The sequence below is a fragment of the Pundamilia nyererei genome, unplaced genomic scaffold (assembly GCF_000239375.1).
Source record: "Pundamilia nyererei isolate P.nyererei 1_Seehausen unplaced genomic scaffold, PunNye1.0 scaffold00286, whole genome shotgun sequence".
Taxonomy (NCBI): domain Eukaryota; kingdom Metazoa; phylum Chordata; class Actinopteri; order Cichliformes; family Cichlidae; genus Pundamilia; species Pundamilia nyererei.
In genome coordinates this window covers 533,292-556,056 of record NW_005187687.1, presented here as the reverse complement: position 1 = coordinate 556,056, position 22,765 = coordinate 533,292, and the positions used below count along the sequence as shown (strand labels likewise).

The window sequence follows — 22,765 nt, the reverse complement described above, 5'->3', positions numbered from 1 at the left end:
ATTTTGGTCTAAATACCCCAAAATGTGATGTCCTAGGATGATAATAATAATAATAATAATGGTAATAATAAAAATAATAATACAGTGTAATATACCATCTGTTGTTGTTAATCTGAATGTGTATTTACCTTATTTTAAAACCTGCTGATTTTTTTTAAGTTAATCTTAGATTTTAGGAGGGCATACCTTTATTGGCATGAATAGTACAAAATTTAGGTTGAATTCCTATTTACTGTGACCAGAGACAATTATTTCTATGATTTATATCCCGTTTCTGTAACAATCCGATCCTATACCAGACATCGAAAACCAAACTACTCATTTGCTGTCCGCTAGAGGTCGCTACAGCTCCGCACTAACTGCCACTACATGAAAGCTCACGCCTCCGGTACAGAGATGTAGCAAACCGATTTCTTCAGTTCGCCATGGAAACACGGTGATTGAACCAGTAGCACTGGGAGTCATGTCACACCGTGATATGTTTTACGGATGCAGACTGGTCGCTGTGCTTCTCATTTGTCTCGGTAAGTGAAGTGAAACGTCTGCAGATCCGAGGCAGGGGTGCAGTTAGCTTACCCGCCACACAAAGCTGGACACACTGTGTCAGCAGCCGGAAGTGGCTTTGAGTTGTTCTTTGAAAGTAGTGAAATATAACGTTGTTTAACTCTGCATTAAAAATTATGAACCAAGGTCATTTTTAACCTTGTCAAATTTTAACGTAAAGTCATAATGACATTTGTTCTGTTTTTCTGTCTTTCTAAAGAAAGTGAGAGATATAGCGCATGGTTTTATTTTTAAAATCAAAAGAGGAAATGGTATTAATGCGCAGGTATTGTTATCATCCGCTGTGGTTGCTGACAGGTCTGCCGAAGCGTGGGGGGCTGCAAATGAAGCTGAAGGTGTCTTAAAAAACATGCTGATACATGCTGATAATTTCTACACTTTATAATTGTTCTCTTTTATTACCAGAAAAAGTCGTTTTAGTTTAGTTGTATACAACTACCATCCAAATGTCATAGTAAAAATCAAGACCCGTCAAACTAGGCAACAGTTTTCTAATCTTCTCTTGTCTAGTTTTACTGAGCCCGTGTTTAATTGGAGCCTCAGTTTCTTGTTCTTAGCTGACAACATTGTTACTCGGTGCGGTCTCTGCTGCTGCCGCCCATCTGCTTCAAGGTTGTGTATTCAGAAAAGCTCTTGTGCATACCTCGATAGTAACAGGTTACGTAAGTTACCGTTACCTTTCTATCAGCTCAAAGCAGTCTGGCCATTCTCTGACCTCTGACATGACTTGCTGACTGGATAAACAGTTAAACAGGTGCACCTAATGAAGTGGCCATTGAGTGTAGGTACTGGTTTGATTTAAACTGAAAAATCAAAAAAAGATATTTTTTGTCTCCTCACAAATAATTGTTCAGTTGTCTTTTCTTTCCATACCAAGAAGCCTTTGCTGGAGACAAACACACAAGGCCGGATCATGTAAGTGCTGCTTTTTAGTTTCTTGTTGTAAATTAATGCTTCGCCACGTGCCTCAGCAATGTGTTTTTGTCAATCTCTCTGACTGTCCACAGGCAGCAGAGCGCAGGAAACACTCTGTCGGTGAGTGAGAGGGCGATCTAACATTTTGTACAACTATTTGGGAAATAAACAAGTTCTATAGCGCATCTTATAATAATGTGTCTAAGAGTGTACTTTGAAATATTGTAGATGAGTTTAAATTCGAACATGAAAGGATGAAAGGATTAGCGCTTCCTCTTTGTTTTCATCAGGATACATATTCCATGCATGTCTTTTCACAGAGCTGGAGGACGTAGTGATAGTGATCCAGAGTCAGAGGAACTCCTACCATGCCCGTCGCAGTGGTCAAAGGAAAGTGGAGATTCTGCAGCAGGCAGCCCGACTTGGGCAGGTAACATCTGCCATGCTTTGTTATAGTCTTCCTATTTTCATGTACACGCTCATACATGTATTGTACAGAAGGCACGCTGAGTATAGTCTCCATAAGAAAATATCAACATTCTTCTTATGTTATAAAAATCTGCTATAATCGTTTATGTGAATTCATTTACAGTGATAATGAATAAAGGAAGTTAACCATTTGCAATCATAAGGTGAAGTAATGAGGCGCTACAAGCAGGCTCTACTCATGACAGTGTGATGGTCAGCGTGCTCGCTTTGATTGGAACCTCTTAGAAGATTAAAAAGAAGACGACTGGACTTCTTTAAGCTTGTGAAGATGTCACTGCTCATCCAAGAGGTTTCTGCAGGTGTTAGAACTACAGAAGAAGCCTCTTGGATGAGTGTCTGAGAGAGGCAGTGAAGACAAAGGCTATCTCCCGTTACAAAAGCTCTCATCAACCATCAGCCATCTTGAGCTGGTATCAGATGTTGTGGCTTTCTTCAGTTTTTTGGGCTCTTGGCTCGTATTCTAAAGGAACTAACTTCCTGATGTTACTGAAAATCAGCAGCAGCAGCCGACTTCAGAGGGAAATGAATCTCCGTGCCATCATCCTGTATCAACCATCTTCCCAGTGCAGAATGAGATTGACAGCCAAGATGGGTTTTTTTCTTATGCTTACATTTCTCTACAAGTGATTTATTGAAACATGTGCGAGCATACATGGAGATACAGTAGATAAGTCAAAAACAGAGATTGCATGATTCTAATGAGCTTGAAAGTCAATATTTGATACGACCATTTTTATTCTTTAACACAGCCCGATTGGTTCGGGGTCACATCTGTTCACAGGGGGGTTGATAGTGATGGTTGTGTGTCCTTGTGTGTGTGTGTGTGAGTGGTCTGTGTGTGTCTGTATATGTGTAGGTGTGTTTATGTATAGCTCAGCCTGGGTGACCCTTGGCCCCTGTGGGACATGGTTGAGGAGGGTGGCCTTGCCCCTCCCCCGGGATGTAAGTACTTTTGGTTCCAGGGTGCATGGCTTGATGTTTTGCCGTACTTGTTGGCCCACTCCTTTGGAGGTTGTGGTCCAGGGTGGCCTCTTCAGTGCAGTTGGGGGCTCTGCTGAGAGTTGGGCGGTTCTCAGGCATCTGAGGCCCTGTTTTTGTCTTTGGTGGCATGGGCTGCCTGCCGTCTCTGGGTCTCTGGGGGCCTTGCTCTTTGGCTCTAAGGGCTCCATCTGGGGCCCACTTCCTTCCTCTGCTGCTATGTGCACACAGTTGTCATCGAGATGTGGTCTCGGCTCTTCAGTACTCTGTGGGAGCAGCAGATGCCTGGGTCTCCTGGGTCTTTCTCTGTCTGATGGGGCCATTATTACCAAAATTGTTAGTTTGTGTATCCATCCATCCAGGTGCTACTTTTTTGCATGTTTATTCTTACAGGTGCAGCACTTGGAGGCCCATCATGCATTTTCACTTGTGCTCTGTCCTCTTGTCCTTTTCATTTCATCTATTTCCCCTCCCTTTTTTTCTTGCTCTTTTTCTTGTGCCTGTCAACTCTGGCATTGCTGTATTAGACATGCACTCATGTGAGTAATAGCAGAAATGAATAAAGAAAGAAAGAAAAGACAATCACAAACGAAAGGGGGCCTAAAGACTCCAGAGCTCGTCTTGGAAAAGCAAATATGTTTGGCACAACAGTTCATTTAGATCCTGATTCTGATTGCAAAAGCTGCCAGACATCAAGACTGGCTAAAAAAACTCCAGCCTGAACTCTCTTAGCCAAGCTTTCTTGTAATTTCTTTAAAGAGTCTACAGGTCAGGTTTGCATAATTTGGCACATCTCAGCCTTTTCTCCCTGTTTCCTTTCTTTGAAAATGGCTTCTTGGCAGCCACCCTTCCACTCAGACCATTTCTGTAGAGGCTTCAGTGAACAGTGGATGGATCAAATGTCAAAAGTTGTTTGTTATGTATAGACACAAAACTGTTACATCCCTTCACTTGGGTGCTTATATGCTTGTGTGCAGTATTGAATGACTCAACAAGAAGAAACAAACATTCCTGTGAAAATGGTCAGGTACAAGGTCTGCATTGAAAATGTGTGAAAAAGCAGCCAATGTCCAAAGAAAGAAAAGCTGGAGAACTATTACTGAAGTCAGTTTAAAAGATTACAAGAGTTTTCTCCTAATTAGATGCTTGTTTTGAAATTTGGGGGCAGGTTCTTACATAAACTTGTCTTGAAAATCTCCAGGTCATCCTCTAATTAAAAATTGCAATAGTGTATTTTATTTTATTTATTTATTTATTTTTTTTTTTGTGTCCCGTTTGGATCTTTAGCCATCAGAATTGTTGTCTTGAGGCCAATAAAGATGCCATGCTGGTTTATTTTACCAAGTGGATCATCATGGCCTTGCCATATTGGTCCATTTGATTGACCTTTATTATAATTATGAATTTATTTTATTTTCGGTTGCTACAAACGGGACAGATATAGTGTATTTTAACTAAAAAGGCAAACAAGGTGGAAAAAACACATTACTGCGTATGGCATAAAGAGACGCCAGCATCCCAGCATGAAAACACCGTCACGTTGATGCAGTACAGCAGAGAGAGCATCATCATTTAGGGCTGCTTTGCTGTTTCTGGGCCTTGGTGATTCAGGTGGACGATTACTCCAAACAAAGAAAACCTAAACACACACACAGACCGCATTCAACTGCAGATGCTGATGTATTGACTCCATTATGGGTGAGCTTAAGCAGTTGTGTAAAACGCAACAGTCCTCCTGAGCATTGTGCAGGTCTAATCCGCAGATAATTGAAACACAATTTGGAGGTTATTGCTGCCATAGGCGTTCATTAAATCCAATGGTTCATTTACACTTTACACCATAATTTTAAAGCTTTAATGGGTGAATTTTGTCTAATTAGAATACAATTTATTTCTCAGGGTTTTTTTGTATCGATAAGCATCACTGGTGTTAATGGACAAAACATAAAGCCACCTCCACACTTGCTTAGTTTAAAGCTCATAAGTGAGCTACTTTAGTTTCTATGGTGGATTTTTATGGCTGATTCTTATGCCTGTTTTATGATTGCACTTTACTGTGCCAGCAGGACAGGACAGCAATCCTTTAAGTACTTTAGCTTTTATTAGGTGTCAAAAAATGTTAAAACTGATTTATGCTTTGTTGTGGTATTAACATGGCACCAATAGATGTCCTCCTTTCCACAGAGCCTCTGAAGGAAGCCAGGCTCACTGTTTTCATGCAGTAAGCGTTTAATGGTACCTGCCTGCAGGGTATCTCTCAAAAGTATTTTGTTACCAGTGAAATGAGATGACAGGTTTATGGATGTGATGGGGTGCAGTAGATGTAGATGTTTATTTTCCTTTGAGATGAATTGGTACTGTGAAATATGAGTCTGATGTTTTCTCTTTACCTGCAGTTTAAATTGAGTAAAAACTGCCTGATTGCAAGAAATGGCAAAAAATTCAAGCAGCAGGGGCTCTGTGAAAAGATTTCCAAAGCTAAATCGTAAAATCTTCACTTTCACCCTTTTTTTAAAGAGCAGGTGGTGATCGAAAACTGTAGTGAAGGCGTAAAATAGAAAAGGGCGATGAATGTTGGTGAGTTACTAATGAAATCAATGTTTTAAAAAAAAACCCAGAAAAATATGCTTTACTTTTAGTTTTTGGCAAAAACTAAAAGAGTTCCAGCATTGTGATTGGCTGGAGCCATTCTATGTAACATTTAAACATGTTATCCTTTCCCTCGCTCCTGGTACTCTGGCTTCCTCCCAGGTTGATTGGTGATTCTAAATTGGCTGTAAGACATTTGGCCTTTGTGCTGCTTTAACAAGTGAATTTCCTCAGTGCGGCATTAATAAAGGATCTATCTCTGGCCTCCTTCACTACATCAATGAATCTTCTTTGTGGCCTTCCTCTTTTCTTACTGCTTGGCACCTCTATCTTTAATGTCTTTGTCCAGTACCTATATATGCGCTATCCCTCAGCTGCACAGGTCCAAAATAGCTCTACCTATTCTTTGTCTCCATGTGCTGTCTACAAAAACCATCTGCCTTTTGTAGACAGTTTCGTTTCGTAGGTGGGAGAACACACAGGTCCTTTGAAAGGCTTTTCAAGCTTTGTGCATCTCTATAATGTTTTGTCTAAGGTTCAGTGAAAGTAGTTGGAAATGAGACTGTTTGACGGATATGGGTGCAGCACCATGCTTGTAGGAATCTTGTTAATCTGATGACTTTTCATGGATATAATGTCATTTCTTCACAAAAGCTGGAAGGGTGTGATTGGAACTGAAAGCTTTTGATTTGATGCTTATTGTAGCATAAAGACCTTAAAGCGGTTGCGTAATCCTTGTTTAAGGTGACTTTTCTGCTGATGTTGATTTTCACTGACGGCACGGTTTAAATGCTGACTCTGATGTCCTGCCAGCTTGTTGTTTAACTCTCTTGCAGGCTTTTTTCCTGCAGCAATTAATGGTGGTGGTCATAATGTGACTAAAATATCATCAATAGCATCTCAGGTTTTAATTCACCAGAAAACAGCGCTTCAACTTACAAGTGAGAAAGTTCTTTACTAAAACACACAGCCCACTTGCACGTAGAGCAACATGTCTGAGTGACCTTTATAACAGTTTTGGAAAAGTGTTGTGTCCTTTTTTAGTCAAGAGTGAAATGAGGAGGTGGTTAGCGCTGTCATATGCTCTTTCAGTCCTTCATTTTGTATGATTGTACAAAATGAAGGAGAGGGGGAATCATCAAACCAAGCTTTGTAAATGGAACATCAGATAATTGCTTTATTCAATATACTGGCAAAGAACATCCGTGTGGTTGGACATAAATTTACAACAGAGTGGAGCATTTTATTTTGGTCATAGGTCATGTTTTGTAGCAGCCGTTCATCTTGCATAAATCAATTTGCACACTTGACACAACTTAATAGCTTGCACACCTCTCTTGCTGCCAGACAGTTAAAGGCCTTTTAGTCTCCTGGTTCTGTAACAACATATGTAACGAGGGGCTTAATCTCTGCACCAGCTTTCACTTCAGTTGATCCATACATCAGTTATTCCTCCCAATTGCTTCTTTACAACCAATTTAAATAGCTACATGGAAAAGACTTATGACTGTATGAGTCCTCTATTTTCTAGTCTCATTCTGAGCTTGTAATCGCCCAGACTATAGGCTCTATATGAAGTAGCACAAATCCCACTATACTGAAACCTGCTGCAGAGGGTGTCTGCAAGATAGTTCTCAGTGAAGAAGAGTTCAGGAAACAAAGTTACTGAAGTAATGATTTTTAGGGAGAAAAAAGCATTTTTTGTCTAAAAATTGTTTTAATTATCAGAAATAAAGTGTTGATTATATGTTTGATTTTAATTGAAACCATACTAACTTTTTTTAATTTGAAAAATGGACGCAGATAAAATACTTAAGAATTTACTACATAATGTAGTCTTGATGGCGCTCTACCAAAGCTGCAACAGATGTTAGGAGTTCAGTAAAATCAAAACCAGAACCAGTTTATGAATTTGAATAAGAAGCAGCTTCTTCTGGTTATTGAAATTGACTGACATCACATGGTAGCTCCCCCAAATTCTCTACTATGACTCTTTTGAAGCATGGAATAAAACTGGCAAATCCCATAAAGTGAACGGGATGTCCCAAACACTTTTGGAAAGCCATTTTATTGCACTCAAAATCCTGTCAAAACCTATAAATGGAACTTCTATAAATGACCTCTCTTCAGGTCAAGTTGTGCCTCTTGTCATATTTCAGATGTCTGTGTTCCCAGATGGTGGAATTTGAGTTACATTTTAATGTCATGAAACATTTTGGCAGGCAGGACTCGGGAATGAGGGATAAAATAAAAGGCAGCTTTATTACTGAGCTTATGAAAACTGTGCGCAAAATGCAAAAAACTCAAAATTAGCAAGATACACACAGGATAACGAGAGGCGAGGGAACAGGCAAGAGCCCAGCTGGGACTAATTTGATGACAAGACAGAGGAAGTAGAATTAGGCACAAGATACAAGAAGAAGAACAGACACCAGAATAAAAGAAGAAGAAACAGAACGTGGGAACAGAAACACCAGCTTGACACAAATACAGACGCAGGATGCAGAGACCAGACCGACACAAGGACACAGCTCTGGAAACAGAAAGGGAAAACAAAAGATAAAGATAAGACTCAACCAGAGAAGAAGAACGTAGAATACAAACAGACTGCTGGAGGATATGATGATGACAAAGGAAAAATAGGAATCTTACAAACATTACAAAAGAGCCAAAGTAAGAAACAATTGAGACACAAAACAAAACCAAATCTTGAACTCAGAAAAAAACTCAAAAAATAACATTTAAGGTAAATATATCAGAGAAACTTTCAAAAACGACTCCAACAGAGCTGCAGGGTAGGTCACTAGAACTTTTCCAGTAAATAAATAAAAAGTTTAAATATCCATTCTGTAACATAAGTTTGAAGTTGACATACAGTACTGATGAATCACTATGTTTTAAAGAAAAATGCTAGCTAATATAACAAAGCAATGGGCTTCAACGTATTGTTCTTGATTGATTTAAATCTGCATTCATTAAATTTTAGGTGTTTGAAATAGAAATTTAGTCCACATTTGCATTTATTTACACCTTTGTAGTTCTGGTGTTTTGTGCGTTTGTCTGTTGTAAGACTACGGTCATCATATGTATGCGAAATATGTTATTTGATGTATTGGTACTACCCGTACTAGTAAACTATTGCACATAGTGGGGACATAAGATGCTTATGCAGAGAAACTGAAATCATCATAAATGAATCATTAAAATGCTTCTGTAGGGGTTCAGCTCAGTGTTTTTCATATGACTGCAGGATGATTCAGCTCTTATGTGCCATGCAGGGAGTTCCAGTGATTGTTCTTCTCCATGAGCTGTCACAGTATGAAGGGGACTGGAGTATCCTCCCTGCACTTCCTCGGTGAGTGTTGAGCACTCAAATGAAGATGAGTAACTTATTAAAATTACGTTGCATGACAGCTTATTTAACCTTGATGGTTTGGCGTTGTTAAGTTGTCAATCTTCTCAGGCTCTTTGTCAAATATGGACATTCAGCTTCCTGGTTGTTCTTCATAGAGGAGGAAACCAAAGTCACACTGTCTGCTCTGCTGGAGGTCCTCAACAGATATCCAGCTCAAGAGGTGAGACACACACACACACACACACACACACACACACACACACACACACACACACACACACACACACACACACACACACAAGCACCTCAATAACAGTAGTGACTGTGCACTCAATTGCTATGCATAAAATGATGATCATGGTGATCTTTTTGCAATACAGGAGTGGTTTTTGGGTAAGCGTCTCCATGACAACGAGGCCTCCATCATTCACCACTATGCCTTCTCTGAGGACCCCAGTTCCTTCAGTTACCCTGACACCACAGCAGGCTGGGCTCTCAGTGCGCCGCTGCTCAAGAGGTGAGCGTAAAGATTAAAGTGAGTCCCTGTGTGGCTCTCCTCTCTTCTTTTACACATTTAGCAGACCTTTATAAGCTTTCTAATAAGACACCTGTTAATTGTAAAGACTAAGCTAAATTCAGCCAATAAAAATAAGGACCTACAAGAGTGAGGGAGACAGTTTACAGTAACAAAAACAAAAAAGGAAAGATGAGAAAGAAAAGGCGCGGCTAAAAATAAATCTTTTAAAAAAGAAATGTTCCCAGAATTACTTTTAATGCAGCACTTATTTTTGTCCCACTAAGAAAAAAGTTATCAGCTGCAATCTTAACCATTACCTGTTGCTTCACTCACAGTGTAAAATACATCTTATATATTTTATATTAGGATTTGTTGCAGGCCCTTACTTTGTCCACCGTCTCTTTCTACCTTTAAAATCGCCTACCCTTCAAGCTTGACTTCTGATTGGCTGCTTTCCTGCAAAATAATAACTGAGTAACTTTCAGTCATTGTTGTTAATTTCATTATATAATATGGGAACCTGCTCGTTTCATCTGTGCTTTGTTACCTTCTTTCTTCAACCTTCATGTGTTTCAGACTCACAGAGCGGATACGGTCTGAGAATCTCAAGTCAGATTTTACAATCGACCTGAAGCATGAGGTACTTTGTCACTTTCTTGGAGCGTTTAAATCAATTATAACCAAACAAAAACTGGTTCAGTTCAACTTTGTGCTTCTTCTTCTGTGAAAATTGAAATCAGTGTCTTTCAGTCTACGAGCTGAGCTAAAGTACATTATAACAGCATTTCTGTCATCGTTGTATTTTTACTCAGTTGTATATAGTATTTGTATTCTATTTTTATCTTATTGTATATTTATTTTATTTTATTCTACTGTATATAGTATTTTATTTTATTCTATTCTGTACAGTTGTGTACTGTATTTATTCTTATTGTATTCTAATTTTTGCCTCATAACTTTTGCACTGTCCACTTCCTGCTGTGACAAAACAAATTTCCCACATGTGGGACTAATAAAGGTTATCTTATCTTATCTTATTTCCTCCCCGTAGCTTTTGATCTGCAGCTTTGGTAGATCGTTTATTATTTTTCAACACATCACTGGAGCAGTTAGCATTTACAGTCCTGTGAAAAACTTAAGTACACCCCTACTGCTTCCATAAGCATTAAGAGGGTAAGTAGCAACCAGGTGCAGCTGAAATGCACTTTATTTTATAATCATCAGCAAGTTTGAGCACCTTTAAAAAAGCAGAAGTTTTGGTGGTTTGCTGCTCTGAGCATTCAGGTGTGTGTTAACACAATGTCACAGTCTTCCAGGTCAGACCAAATGCTGACAGAGAAAGTAGTGGAAGTAAAAACACGTTTAAAGTTTAAAGGACCTGGATTAGCTGTTGTTAATATCTGAGACCAGACTGGAATTTATCTTTACTGTTTCCTTATTTGACTTTTTTTTGTGCCTTTTTACTTTTTTGTCAAGTTTACCATCACTAAATGAATATAGTGACAAAACACTTTAACCTTTGAATTTGTCTTCATGCATGTTCTGTTTTTCTAGATTGCTTTGTTTATTTGGGAGGAAGGACATGGCCCAAAACTGACAGCAGTTCCAGAGTTTTGCACACAGCCGAGAGACGGCTGTGCTACCGCGTTTACAACCTACCTGCCCGACTGCGTATGTAACAGCTTCACTCTGTCTGGTTATTCTAGATATAACTTTCATTTCAGTTCTTTTCATTTTGTGTGAACTTTGGTGTAAAACCAAATCTGTTATGACAGCTACCTGTAGATTTTTTTTCTAAGTCAACAATAGTTATTTTTGACTCACGTATGCGGCAAGACTGTTTTATTATCGCTAACATCTGGGCAATAATACGTAACGTTCACTGTTTACTCACCAAACTCAATGAAATCTTAAGATATTCCTCTTATTTAGTTTAAATTGTCAAATATGAGCACAGGAAAAACTGGCTAAACGCGTTGGACCTTTTTCCAGTGTGCAGTAATCCATCACTTTAAGTCACAACAAATTACAGCTGAGCTGTCCATATTAGTTAGACTGAAGTCAGCCCTTTATGCCACTGCCAAAGTCTGCTGTATGGGAATGCAAACAGAAATTTCTGTGAGCAAGTGAGCTGATTTAATCTGAAGGGTTAATGGAAATCAAGTGCACAGCTACCTGCACTAAATGCTTTAAAAACTATTTGAACAGATCGAGTATAAATCTCTGCTACATGATTTTTATGCATCTGAAACATAAGACGAGTTGAGCATATGCAATATTATGTAGACATTACATGTATTGCTGATATGAAACACATATTCTGAAGCACATTTTTTTACCCATTGATGGCTACAGTGCTTTTTTCCCCCCAATGAAGGCAGACACTTTTTCTCTTTCTCTCTTATTTTAGGGGCATCCAGTGTCGAAGAATGATGTATTTGTTGCTGTGAAAACTTGCCAAAAGTTCCACTCAGATCGAGGTGTGTGTACAATTTCGGACAAATTAACAATACTTTGTTCTGCAGAGATGTAAGTAGGTAACAAGATCCATCATGTCAGTAAGCACATCGATACTAATTCAAAATTTGTTAATCTAAATTAATTATTTAACATTCAATACATTTGGTTATCTAAAAGATATCTTCTAGCTACAGCTCTAGCTATCTCAAATAATAGAAAGAACCTTAAAGTACAAGTATACTTAAATATACCTCTGGCGTAAATGTGCCTGTCAACGAATTGTCATGTAAAAAAGCACATTGTGTTTCAATTTTAAGGATTTACATATCAGCGAAACTAAAGAAAACATCTGGTCTTTTATAGGTTCTGCATGTTGCTATCTGTGTCTTTATGTATTTGTCATTTATTTATTTAATATTTCCATCAAATTAAAAGGTTAAAGTGTTGATAATCAAATGCGCTTGATTAACTGAAGTATGAGCGACTCTATAACATGGCTTCAGTTAAACATGTTGAGTCTTTTTATAATTGTACTGCTGTTAACTTTAACATTTAACAAGTACGGCTTGTGCAGAATTGTTCTTTTCTCTAAAAAGAACATGGTGCTATGACTTAGGTTTGCAAAGTGGCATCTGAACAAAGCACAAGACTTATAGAACAGTAGGCCTCATTCATTAATGTGCATGGAATCGTTCTTATTCTTACCTTGTTCACAAGAAATGTGTTTGCATGAAGATTCACTAACAGATTCATTACATGTGCGCAATGGCCAATTTTGTTCTTACCACACTACACGTGTCGCAGGCTGCAACTGCAGGCTTCTGTTTGTCGCCCCCAATCTGTATACCGTATGCTTAACATCATGTAATAGAGATTGAGTCCCAAAAGGTTGATTCTGTTCATCTGGACGTAGCATTTTCAGTGGGAGAAACGTTTTGTCACTCAGCCACTGAATGAACAATGGGCTGGGAGTTCCTCGATCATTAATATGGAAATTGTCATGAACATTGGTCAATAGCCACTGATCAATGGCCATGAGTACCATTCACAAAGAGTTGGGGCATGGCTGCAATGACAGATTTAGCCTTAGGCCTCCTCCTCGATTCAGGGATGGTCTTTCACTTTTCATGTAACAGCCCATCGTTCATTCAGTTATTGTGCAAATGTGCTGTTTATAAAGTTGGGGAAACCTGCAGTCAGCTGAGACTGAAGAAGGATGAGTGACGAAACGTTTCTCCCACTGAAAACGCTACGTCATCAACTACGAATCAGCCTTTTGGGATTTACTCACCTGGATAATTGAGCATGCATCGAGACAATAGAGACTGAGGTGTAAGGGCAGGGATAGCTCAGTAGGTAGAGTGGTGGCCCCATGATCGGAAGGTCGGGGGTTCGGCTCCACTGAACGGCTACCCTGAGGTACCCCTGAGCAAGGTACCGTTCCTACACACTGCTCCCTGGGACACAAACTTTATTTGTGTCCAACAAATAAAGTTTTACTGCCTGAAAATTAAATAAGTAGAGCAAAAATCACCCACAACAATCTCAGAATCTTTTAAAGTCATGCAGCAAAATTTAAATTATAGTTACTAAAAGTGGTTCTGCGAGTCATAGAATCACGATTTGTACATAGTTTCTCTTTTAGTTTAGTTTTTGTGTTTATGTCTTATTCATCTGAGGTTCTCTTTTATTAATTTTGAGACCAGGCAAATATCGAATTATTCATTTATTTATTTTTTCATCGTGTTCTGAGATTTAAAACATTAAAAGAGGGAATCCCTTTTTTTAATGACTGTACTTCATTGCCTTTAATAATTATACTTTTACAACATTTTGTCCACTGTGATCATTTTAAAAACAAGTGATTGAGACACACAGGAATAATAACAATGCAACTCAGATATAATAATATATTTCAGTATATTACAGTTTTTGTATTTGTAATAATTTGTGCAATTATTCAAAGCACTGATGCTATGTACAAGTGAATAATTAGTGGATGTGTTTCAGAATAAATTAAGGTAAGATGAGTCCCACTTACCATGGATCACTTTTAAGTTATTACTTTGTAGGTTTTTTGTGTCATGTCTAAAGACTAAAGACTATAAATTATAGTCTATTAATTAAATAGAAGCTTTTCCTGCCATCAATCAGTGCTTCACTAGTCATAGCTACTGTATATATATCTGTTTGTATGTGTCTACAGCTCAGTGGTGAAGGCTTAATGTTGTTGCAGGTTCGGTTATCTTTCCCCATTCATTTCCACAGTACCAGTGGTGAAGGCGACCTGGGAGAAAGAGTCTGGGTTTTTAGAGTATTATAGCGATGTTACTGATGCCTCCATACCAACAGTCAGTTTGGGAGTGTCCAATACTGAGAGGGGTAAGTTCATTAGCAGCAACAATTTTTACTGATAACTGCTGGATACAGATCAGAATATTCAATTACATTTTATTCATACAGCATCAATTCACAACAGTCACCTCAAGGAGGTTTATATTGTAAAGTAAAGAGTCTACAATATTAGAATGAAACCCCAACAATCATGTGATGCACCGTATTGTGTGTGTATAACCTCTTTTTAGGTTTTGTGGATATTATACATGGTTATGCTGAGAATATGTCAGCCAGTTTCCACTGGAAATGCCTTTTGGTTAAACTGTCAGCAAGGAATTTGCATTTGCACTGTTAAATTTTTATGTAACCTTAATGCACATAAAAAACAGCTGCTTGTTTAAGTGAAAATACATTAATGGGTTTTTTGCACTTGTAAAGTTGTGGAGTTGTAAAGTATTTTGTCTAATGTCAATTATATCGTCAGTTATATCATTATTTTCAATTTTCAAATGTTTATCGTGATAAATATTTTTGGTCGTATCGCCCTGCTCTACTCTGATCTTCCTGGAGCTGATCATTGACTGAGTCTTTGCCCTCCTGGCTATTGTTCATTCCTTTCAGATGGTAGTCTTCAGTTTTCTTCCACGTCTCTCTGGTTTGGCTTTGCATTTTAAAGCATTGGAGATCGTTTTAGCTGAGCAGCCTATCATTTTCTGCACTTCTTTATATGTTTTCCCCTCTACAATCAATGTTTTGATTAAAGCATGGTGTTCTGAACAATGTCGGGCACGACCCATCTTTCTCAGGTTTTCAGAGAGAATTGCATGTAAAACACGTGCTGGCTTCATGCTTAAATAAGTTCCATGTGAATGACACCTGTTTCTTCACATAATGAATGACCTTACTGATTGGACTCCACACTGCTATTATTTTGAACATGCCCCTTTCACTTAATTATTTAATTACACAGACTCAGGTGCATTCATATCATGAATGTTGGGTCTGTTGGTCTCTCTGACTCTACTACACCTACTGGTAAATTTTTTGCCATGTAATAATATGATTTCTACCAAAAAGATCGTGGCTCGGCTCGAACTGACAGTCTTGGTCGTTGTGTCCTTGGGCAAAACGCTTCACCAGTTGCCTACTGGTGGTGGTCAAAGGGCCCAGTGGCGCCAGTGTCCGGCAGCCTCGCCTCTGTCAGTGCGCCCCAGGGCAGCTGTGGCTACAATGTAGCTTGCCATCACCAGTGTGTGAATGTGTGTGTGAATGGGTGGATGAATGAATGTGTATAGCGCTTTGGAGTCCTTAGGGACTAGTAAAGCGCTATACAGGGAGTGCAGAATTATTAGGAAAGTTGTATTTTTGAGGAATAATTTCATTATTGAACAACAACCATGTTCTCAATGAACCCAAAAAACTCATTAATATCAAAGCTGAATGTTTTTGGAAGTAGTTTTTAGTTTGTTTTTAGTTTTAGCTATTTTAGGGGGATATCTGTGTGTGCAGGTGACTATTACTGTGCATAATTATTAGGCAACTTAACAAAAAACAAATATATGCCCATTTCAATTATTTATTTTTACCAGTGAAACCAATATAACATCTCCACATTCACAAATATACGTTTCTGACATTCAAAAACAAAACAAAAACAAATCAGCGACCAATATAGCCACCTTTCTTTGCAAGGACACTCAAAAGCCTGCCATCCATGGGTTCTGTCAGTGTTTTGATCTGTTCACCATCAACATTGCGTTCAGCAGCAACCACAGCCTCCCAGACACTGTTCAGAGAGGTGTACTGTTTTCCCTCCTTGTAAATCTCACATTTGATGATGGACCACAGGTTCTCAATGGGGTTCAGATCAGGTGAACAAGGTGGCCATGTCATTAGTTTTTCTTCTTTCATACCCTTTCTTGCCAGCCACGCTGTGGAGTACTTGGACGCGTGTGATGGAGCATTGTCCTGCATGAAACCATGTTTTTCTTGAAGGATGCAGACTTCTTCCTGTACCACTGCTTGAAGAAGGTGTCTTCCAGAAACTGGCAGTAGGACTGGGAGTTGAGCTTGACTCCATCCTCAACCCGAAAAGGCCCCACAAGCTCATCTTTGATGATACCAGCCCAAACCAGTACTCCACCTCCACCTTGCTGGCGTCTGAGTCGGACTGGAGCTCTCTGCCCTTTACCAATCCAGCCACGGGCCCATCCATCTGGCCCATCAAGACTCACTCTCATTGCATCAGTCCATAAAACCTTAGAAAAACCAGTCTTGAGATATTTCTTGGCCCAGTCTTGACGTTTCAGCTTGTGTGTCTTGTTCAGTGGTGGTCGTCTTTCAGCCTTTCTTACCTTGGCCATGTCTCTGAGTATTGCACACCTTGTGCTTTTGGGGGTTGGAGCTCTGAAATATGGCCAAACTGGTGGCAAGTGGCATCTTGGCAGCTGCACGCTTGACTTTTCTCAGTTCATGGGCAGTTATTTTGCGCCTTGGTTTTTCCACACGCTTCTTGTGACCCTGTTGACTATTTTGAATGAAACGCTTGATTGTTCGATGATCACGCTTCAGAAGCTTTGCAATTTTGAGACTGCTGCATCCCTCTGCAAGATATCTCACTATTTTTGACTTTTCTGAGCCTGTCAAGTCCTTCTTTTGACCCATTTTGCCAAAGGAAAGGACGTTGCCTAATAATTATGCACACCTGATATAGGGTGTTGATGTCATTAGACCACACCCCTTCTCATTACAGAGATGCACATCACCTAATATGCTTAATTGGTAGTAGGCTTTCGAGCCTATACAGCTTGGAGTAAGACAACATGCATGAAGAGGATGATGTGGACAAAATACTCATTTGCCTAATAATTCTGCACTCCCTGTACAAATACAGGCCATTTACCACAACTCTGGTTAGTCACATTGGACTGCTATTATTTTGAACACAACTGTACATCACTTAAAGTCCAATAACCAAACTTTTAAACTTTGTGAAAAGCCTTCCCAGAAGTGTTAAAGCTATTATATCTCCAAAGGGTGGGCCGGCATCATAGTATACCCTATGGATTAAGAATGGGTTGTCAAGTTCATATGCATGTGACAGCAGACAAATATATAATAGCAATATAGTGTACAGATCCGGCTTTTAGGAAAACTCCCCGTTTACATGAACAAATTGGAATCTATCAGATAGCTATGAATCTATGTTGTGTTCTAATCTCTGTGGTCACATATTGGGGTCATTGGTATTGAATGCTGCGCTGAGGTCTAACGGAACAAGCACAGAGATGTGTCCCCTGTCAGAGGTCAGATGAAGATCATTTGTAGCTTAAAATTGTTGGGAAGACTAGTCAGATTGTGTAGACACTCCTGAATATGCATTAATAAAGTCATCACGAAACTACCTACATGACAATAAGAAAGGCAGAGTTGGTCATAAGCCAAAAATGCACTTTATGTTTCGTACTATTTAGGAGATGCTGGTATGCTGAGAAATATGGCAAACATTGTGCCTGATTTGTATCAGCATTTATGCAAGTGTCGTCTGATCATGCTCAGTGAAACATGGAACACATTTGGGGATACTGGAGCACAATGTTGCCCTGAGCTGCAGGCATAAAAGCTGCACGTGTTAAAGTTAATGAAGGAAAATTTAAAGCTCCTGGTCCCTGGCTCACCTCTGCACAGCTGGCTAATCACAGGATGTAATAGCTCCTTTCCTGAGGACTGAAGTATCGAGCTCCATATTTCCTGTCCTTACACATTTGAAGTGCACCACAGTCAGTGTATGAGCAGACAAATCAAAAGACAGTCTGATTTAATCAGTTAACTGGCTGTTAGCGGTGAAAAGAAGTGTTTATGTAACCTAATCTTTGTCATAATAGGCGCTCGAGCAAAAAATACTAAACAGAGCTTCTGTGAAAAAGACACGGACACCAGTTTTATCTCTCTAATGATATCACTCTTGTCTGAGATGCACCTTTGTGCTTTACTTGAAGTCCATTCACATGGAAGGGAGTTGCACATCCATCTATTCCTCATATCTATGCTTTCTCCTCTTGCACTTTGTCCACAACCTTTTCTTGGCTCTACTTTGTCATTTCACACACATGCAGGTGCTTTTGCTCATTCTTCCAATTCTCCCCATTTTTTATCATTTTGTAAACATTTTCTTCCATTTTATTGAAACACAACATTAACAAGTGCACTAAGAGAGGATAGCTCCCCCAAAGGTCATGACCTTGACATGATTATCAACCAAAATAAATCAGCTCGAGCTGTTATTGAATGTGATGTTGAATCTTTTTCACATTTTCTTCTGTATATTTTATTCCCCTAAAGGACACTGTGGGAAGACGTTTGCAATCTTGAGGCGGTTTTTAGGCAAAGCTGTGCCGAAAGCCGATTGGCTGCTCATCGTTGATGATGATACTCTCATCAGGTAAGCTGGAAAATATTTTTTCTCTTTATTTAACACACACAAAAATTAATACATTGATATATCTATGGGCTCAAAATGTGGTCATAAATATTTTGTACTTGTAAAAAAGATTTGTATGCGTAAAAAAGATTTGTATGTGTAAAAAAGATTTGTGTGTGGACTTAGAAAAAAAAAACCCTGCAAGTTACAAGTACGGATTTTGACCCTATTTTTCTTCCTTTCATCTGATTGGTCAATGTCATGTCAATCACAAATGTAACAATCCAACCAGAGAACAGATGGGTTTGGCTGTCGAGGGGCGCTTTTTTTGAACTTTTTTTAGTGGACCCAAACGCACACACAATGGAACATGGAACGTAATTTGATTTAACAAAAGGCGAGCTGTTTTATAAGGCTGATGAAAAGGTACAGACAAAGGGCAAGGCAAACCGATGCAAAACTAAGCATTAACCTAAACTGGGTAAACTAAAATAGAACATGAAAAACTTTGACATGAACAAACCAGGACATGGATACATGAAACCCGGAAACATGGCTTGAAACAACAGACGACCTGACAATGAATGCATGACAGCAGACTACATAAATACATACGAGGCAGATGAGGAGAAAGGAAACACACGTGGAACACAGCTAATTGGAATGAACATAATGACGCGACAGGGAGAGGGAAACTAAACTCAATGAACATGGGACAGACCTCTTCAAAATAAAACAGGAAACATAACGAGACGCAGACATGGCAATGCGAGCCTGACGACATAGACATAGAAGTGAAACACACGACAGACGTAGATGTGGACTTAACGTGACGGACGGATGAGGAACACGGACACTGTAAAAACATACAGAGGGAAAAGGGGACTGGAGATGGACATAACTAATATTTTATTGTAGGCATGTAGGTACTACGTATGCTATGCAAACTTTCTCTCTCTTGGTCCACCAACAGTTTACCCCGGTTGAGACAGTTGCTGCGTTGCTATGACCCAAAGGAAGCAGTGAGCCTGGGGGAAAGATATGGCTATGGCTTGATCCAGAAGGGATACAGCTACACCACCGGAGGAGGAGGGTGAGGCTGTTGGGTCAGATGATATTTTTGGGTTAATGATTGTTGAGCCAAAACATGCAAAACCTTGTGTGAAAATTTGAACATTACTGATTTTTCTTTATTTAACATTAGAGGCAATAGTTGTACCTTAGCTATTACATAGCTACAATCAGATACAAGCAAGGCATGGCATCAAGGCCCATATTAGCTGGAACCAGTAATTTTTTTTCTGTTACATTGTACTTCTCCGTTGGCTTTGGTCTCAATTTGCATTAAAAGAGCCAGACCATAGTAAAAGGGAGTTAAAGCTGTTAGGCTGTGTGAGGATTTACCAGTGTTGCAATAAAGCAAAAATAAATGTTGCAATACAAACTCTATGCTTCTTACACGGGGTTTGTCCCAAAACCTTTGGCTTTCCTTGCAGTTTTCATGTCAGCTTTGAATTAAATACTGATAATAATATAACCACATTCTTCTGTGCATTATGTAATCCAGTCAAATGTTTTTTGCACATTTGTTCTTGTTGAAAATCTTTAACTGATGACTAAAATAAAAATAGTTTTTGGAGGGGTTAATGTATACATACCTAATATGCCTACATAGTAAGAACATAACAGAGGGAGCGCTACACACTGAACACCGTGTGTGTGTGTGTGTGTGTGTGTGTGTGTGTGTGTGTGTGTGTGTGTGTGTGTGTGTGTGTGTGTGTGTGTGTGTGAAGGATGGTGCTCAGCAGGACGGCGGTGTCCAGGCTGCTTTCCAGTAGTTGTGGTTGCTACAGCGATGATGCTCCTGATGACATGGTGCTGGGCAGGTGCTTCACTACGCTCGGTGTTCCCATTACACACAGTCCACTATTCCACCAGGTAGAGAGCAACACACACACGCACGTGTTCTTGTCACGGTGAACAGCTCTCTTGATGACGTTTTTATTTTTATGAGAGTTGTAAAATAGAATAGAATAGAATTCAACTTTATTGTCTTTGCACATGCACAGGTACAGGGCAACGAAATGCAGTTTGCATCCATCCAGAAGTGCTTTAGTGATATAGATATATTACAATGTATATTAGCAATAATATAGATATGTAAGTATATTACAGAAATGGGTCTAAAACTTCCTGGGAAAGCAATGCGTAAATTAATTTGGTCTGTTTAAGCAGGTCAGCTGAACACAGAAAATGTGTGACAGACGTAAAGCATGAAGTTTTAATTAAACAGTAAATATCTGCTTGACTTAAATAGGAATCGTTTTTTTAAGAGCAGCTGCTTATGAACTTAAAATCTATTGTAATGTTTTCATTTACTGGCGCACCAATTTAATATGAGGCTGTTTAGTAAAAATAAATCCAAAGTGCTAAAGTTTAAGACGTGTGGGTAGGAGAATAGAAGAAGAGCCTTTCAAACCATTTCTGTCTTTGTTTTCTTGCTTTTGCGAAGTGACTCACACCTTGATTAAATGCACAGAGACGCCACTTAAATGAGCCCAAATTGCCTCAAGTGTTAATGAAGACATTAACCTTTACTTAGGACCAGATGATGCAGAGTGTGATACTCTCTTCCTGTTTGCCTTGTTTAAATGAAGGTCAATTAGAGAGACCCAGAGAATGCCATGTGGTTCTGCTTTCCTAACAGAGTGCTGAACCTCGCAACCCGAGAGAAACAATCTGTTTGCCACGTAGAAAAATAATTGAGACATTAATCATTTTGTCCCAGAAGCTTGCAGCTTTGTAATTAAACTGGTGGGACTTTTTGAATTTTATTCTTGTGTTTTCTGCCTGTTAATTATAGTTTAACTTATGATTATGCGTTTACTGCTGGCTCTTTGAGATAATACAGATATCCTTGTTCTGTGGATAGGCGTGCGGGGCACACGCACAGACAGACAAACCGCTTGTCCTTGATATTTCAGGCCCGACCAGATGACTACTCCGAGGAAATGATCTCCACGCAGCACGCCATCTCCTTCCACAAGCACTGGAATGTAGATCCCGTGGCTGTCTACAGATACTGGCTGCAGGACACGCGACCACGAGATGAACTGTAGAAACTGTGTTTATGCAGTAAGTATGTCGTAGACAAGAATCAGTAACCACTGTTAAGGTTGCTGTAACATCCAGATAATGTGGGGAATTTGCCACATTTGTTTTGACATTGGTGTGTAGACTTTTGAGATCCCAATAAACAGATCTGACGAATCCCACCGCTGCATTTGGCAACAAATGCTCCGTAGCTCAGTACACACACTGGTCCAATGAGTAAAATAATACTATTTTACCTCAGACACAAAGCTAGTCGCTGCTGTGGGTCATTCAGCTCATTGATATTATTTCTCTGCCTCCACAGTTTCAACTCTGCCAACAAGAGCTCAAAATGTACGAAAGTGGTGGTGATACAGCTTCAACTCCTGGATCAAAGCATGAAATTCTCCCTGCTGCTGCCGTCTTGTAAGACGTGGATTGAACCAAATTCTAAGTCTCTTCCTTTTCTTCTTTAGAAAAGGGTCGGCTCATCATTGCTTGATGTTGACTTCTGTTTTTCACTGTACGTTTTTTTTTGTAGGACAAATTTTCAGCAAAAACGCAACGCATTCGACATGCTATATACATTATGCGACACGTTTGAATCTGGACATTTAACCATTGTTTATTTGCAACGCACTCTGTGAGTAATGGACTTCAGACTAAAAGTTTGATGAATGCACTTTGTGATGATGGTAAAGTGAGGAGGAATTTGCCCAACATGTGATATTTTGCAGAATTAGGATCCAGAGTCGGACAAAGTAAACAAACAAAATATTAATAGGTCACAAGCAGTGTTGGTCAAGTTACTTAAAAATAGTAATTAGTTGGAAAAAAAACTTCTCCAAGAATGTAATCCTGTTACTTTACGGATTACTTATTTTCAAAAGTAATGAGTTACTTTATTATTTAGTTACTTTAAAAAAAACAAAAACATAATAAAGCACTAGACCTTTCTGCCCAATTCTATTTATTTCTGCATAATCCATCATATAAAATGTAATCAAATGAAAAAGTCTGTTTTTAAAACTTTTTATTAGTTTTAATC

General features: G+C 39.1%; 1 protein-coding gene across 1 annotated transcript; it reads left to right on the top strand.

Moving 5' to 3' along the window:
• The first annotated feature begins 358 nt into the window (after positions 1-358).
• b3glctb (beta 3-glucosyltransferase b) lies at positions 359-22,494 on the top strand. The gene is made up of 16 exons (XM_005750766.1): positions 359-524; positions 1,442-1,479; positions 1,572-1,599; positions 1,800-1,909; positions 8,814-8,890; positions 8,999-9,110; positions 9,271-9,407; positions 9,984-10,047; positions 10,962-11,078; positions 11,818-11,887; positions 14,136-14,249; positions 18,546-18,645; positions 19,598-19,717; positions 20,418-20,562; positions 21,609-21,759; positions 22,043-22,494. The coding sequence occupies exons 1-15, from the start codon at positions 464-466 to the stop codon at positions 21,741-21,743; spliced, it is 1,428 nt and encodes a 475-aa protein (XP_005750823.1). The 5' UTR covers positions 359-463; the 3' UTR covers positions 21,744-21,759; positions 22,043-22,494.
• The last annotated feature ends 271 nt before the right edge of the window (positions 22,495-22,765 follow it).

Excerpts from the sequence above, each read along its gene's own strand:
- b3glctb (XM_005750766.1), top strand. The coding sequence starts at position 464 with ATGTCACACCGTGATATGTTTTACGGATGCAGACTGGTCGCTGTGCTT. Across the intron at positions 8,891-8,998 it reads ATCCTCCCTGCACTTCCTCG|GCTCTTTGTCAAATATGGAC; the intron begins GTGAGTGTTGAG and ends CAATCTTCTCAG. Across the intron at positions 9,408-9,983 it reads AGTGCGCCGCTGCTCAAGAG|ACTCACAGAGCGGATACGGT; the intron begins GTGAGCGTAAAG and ends CATGTGTTTCAG.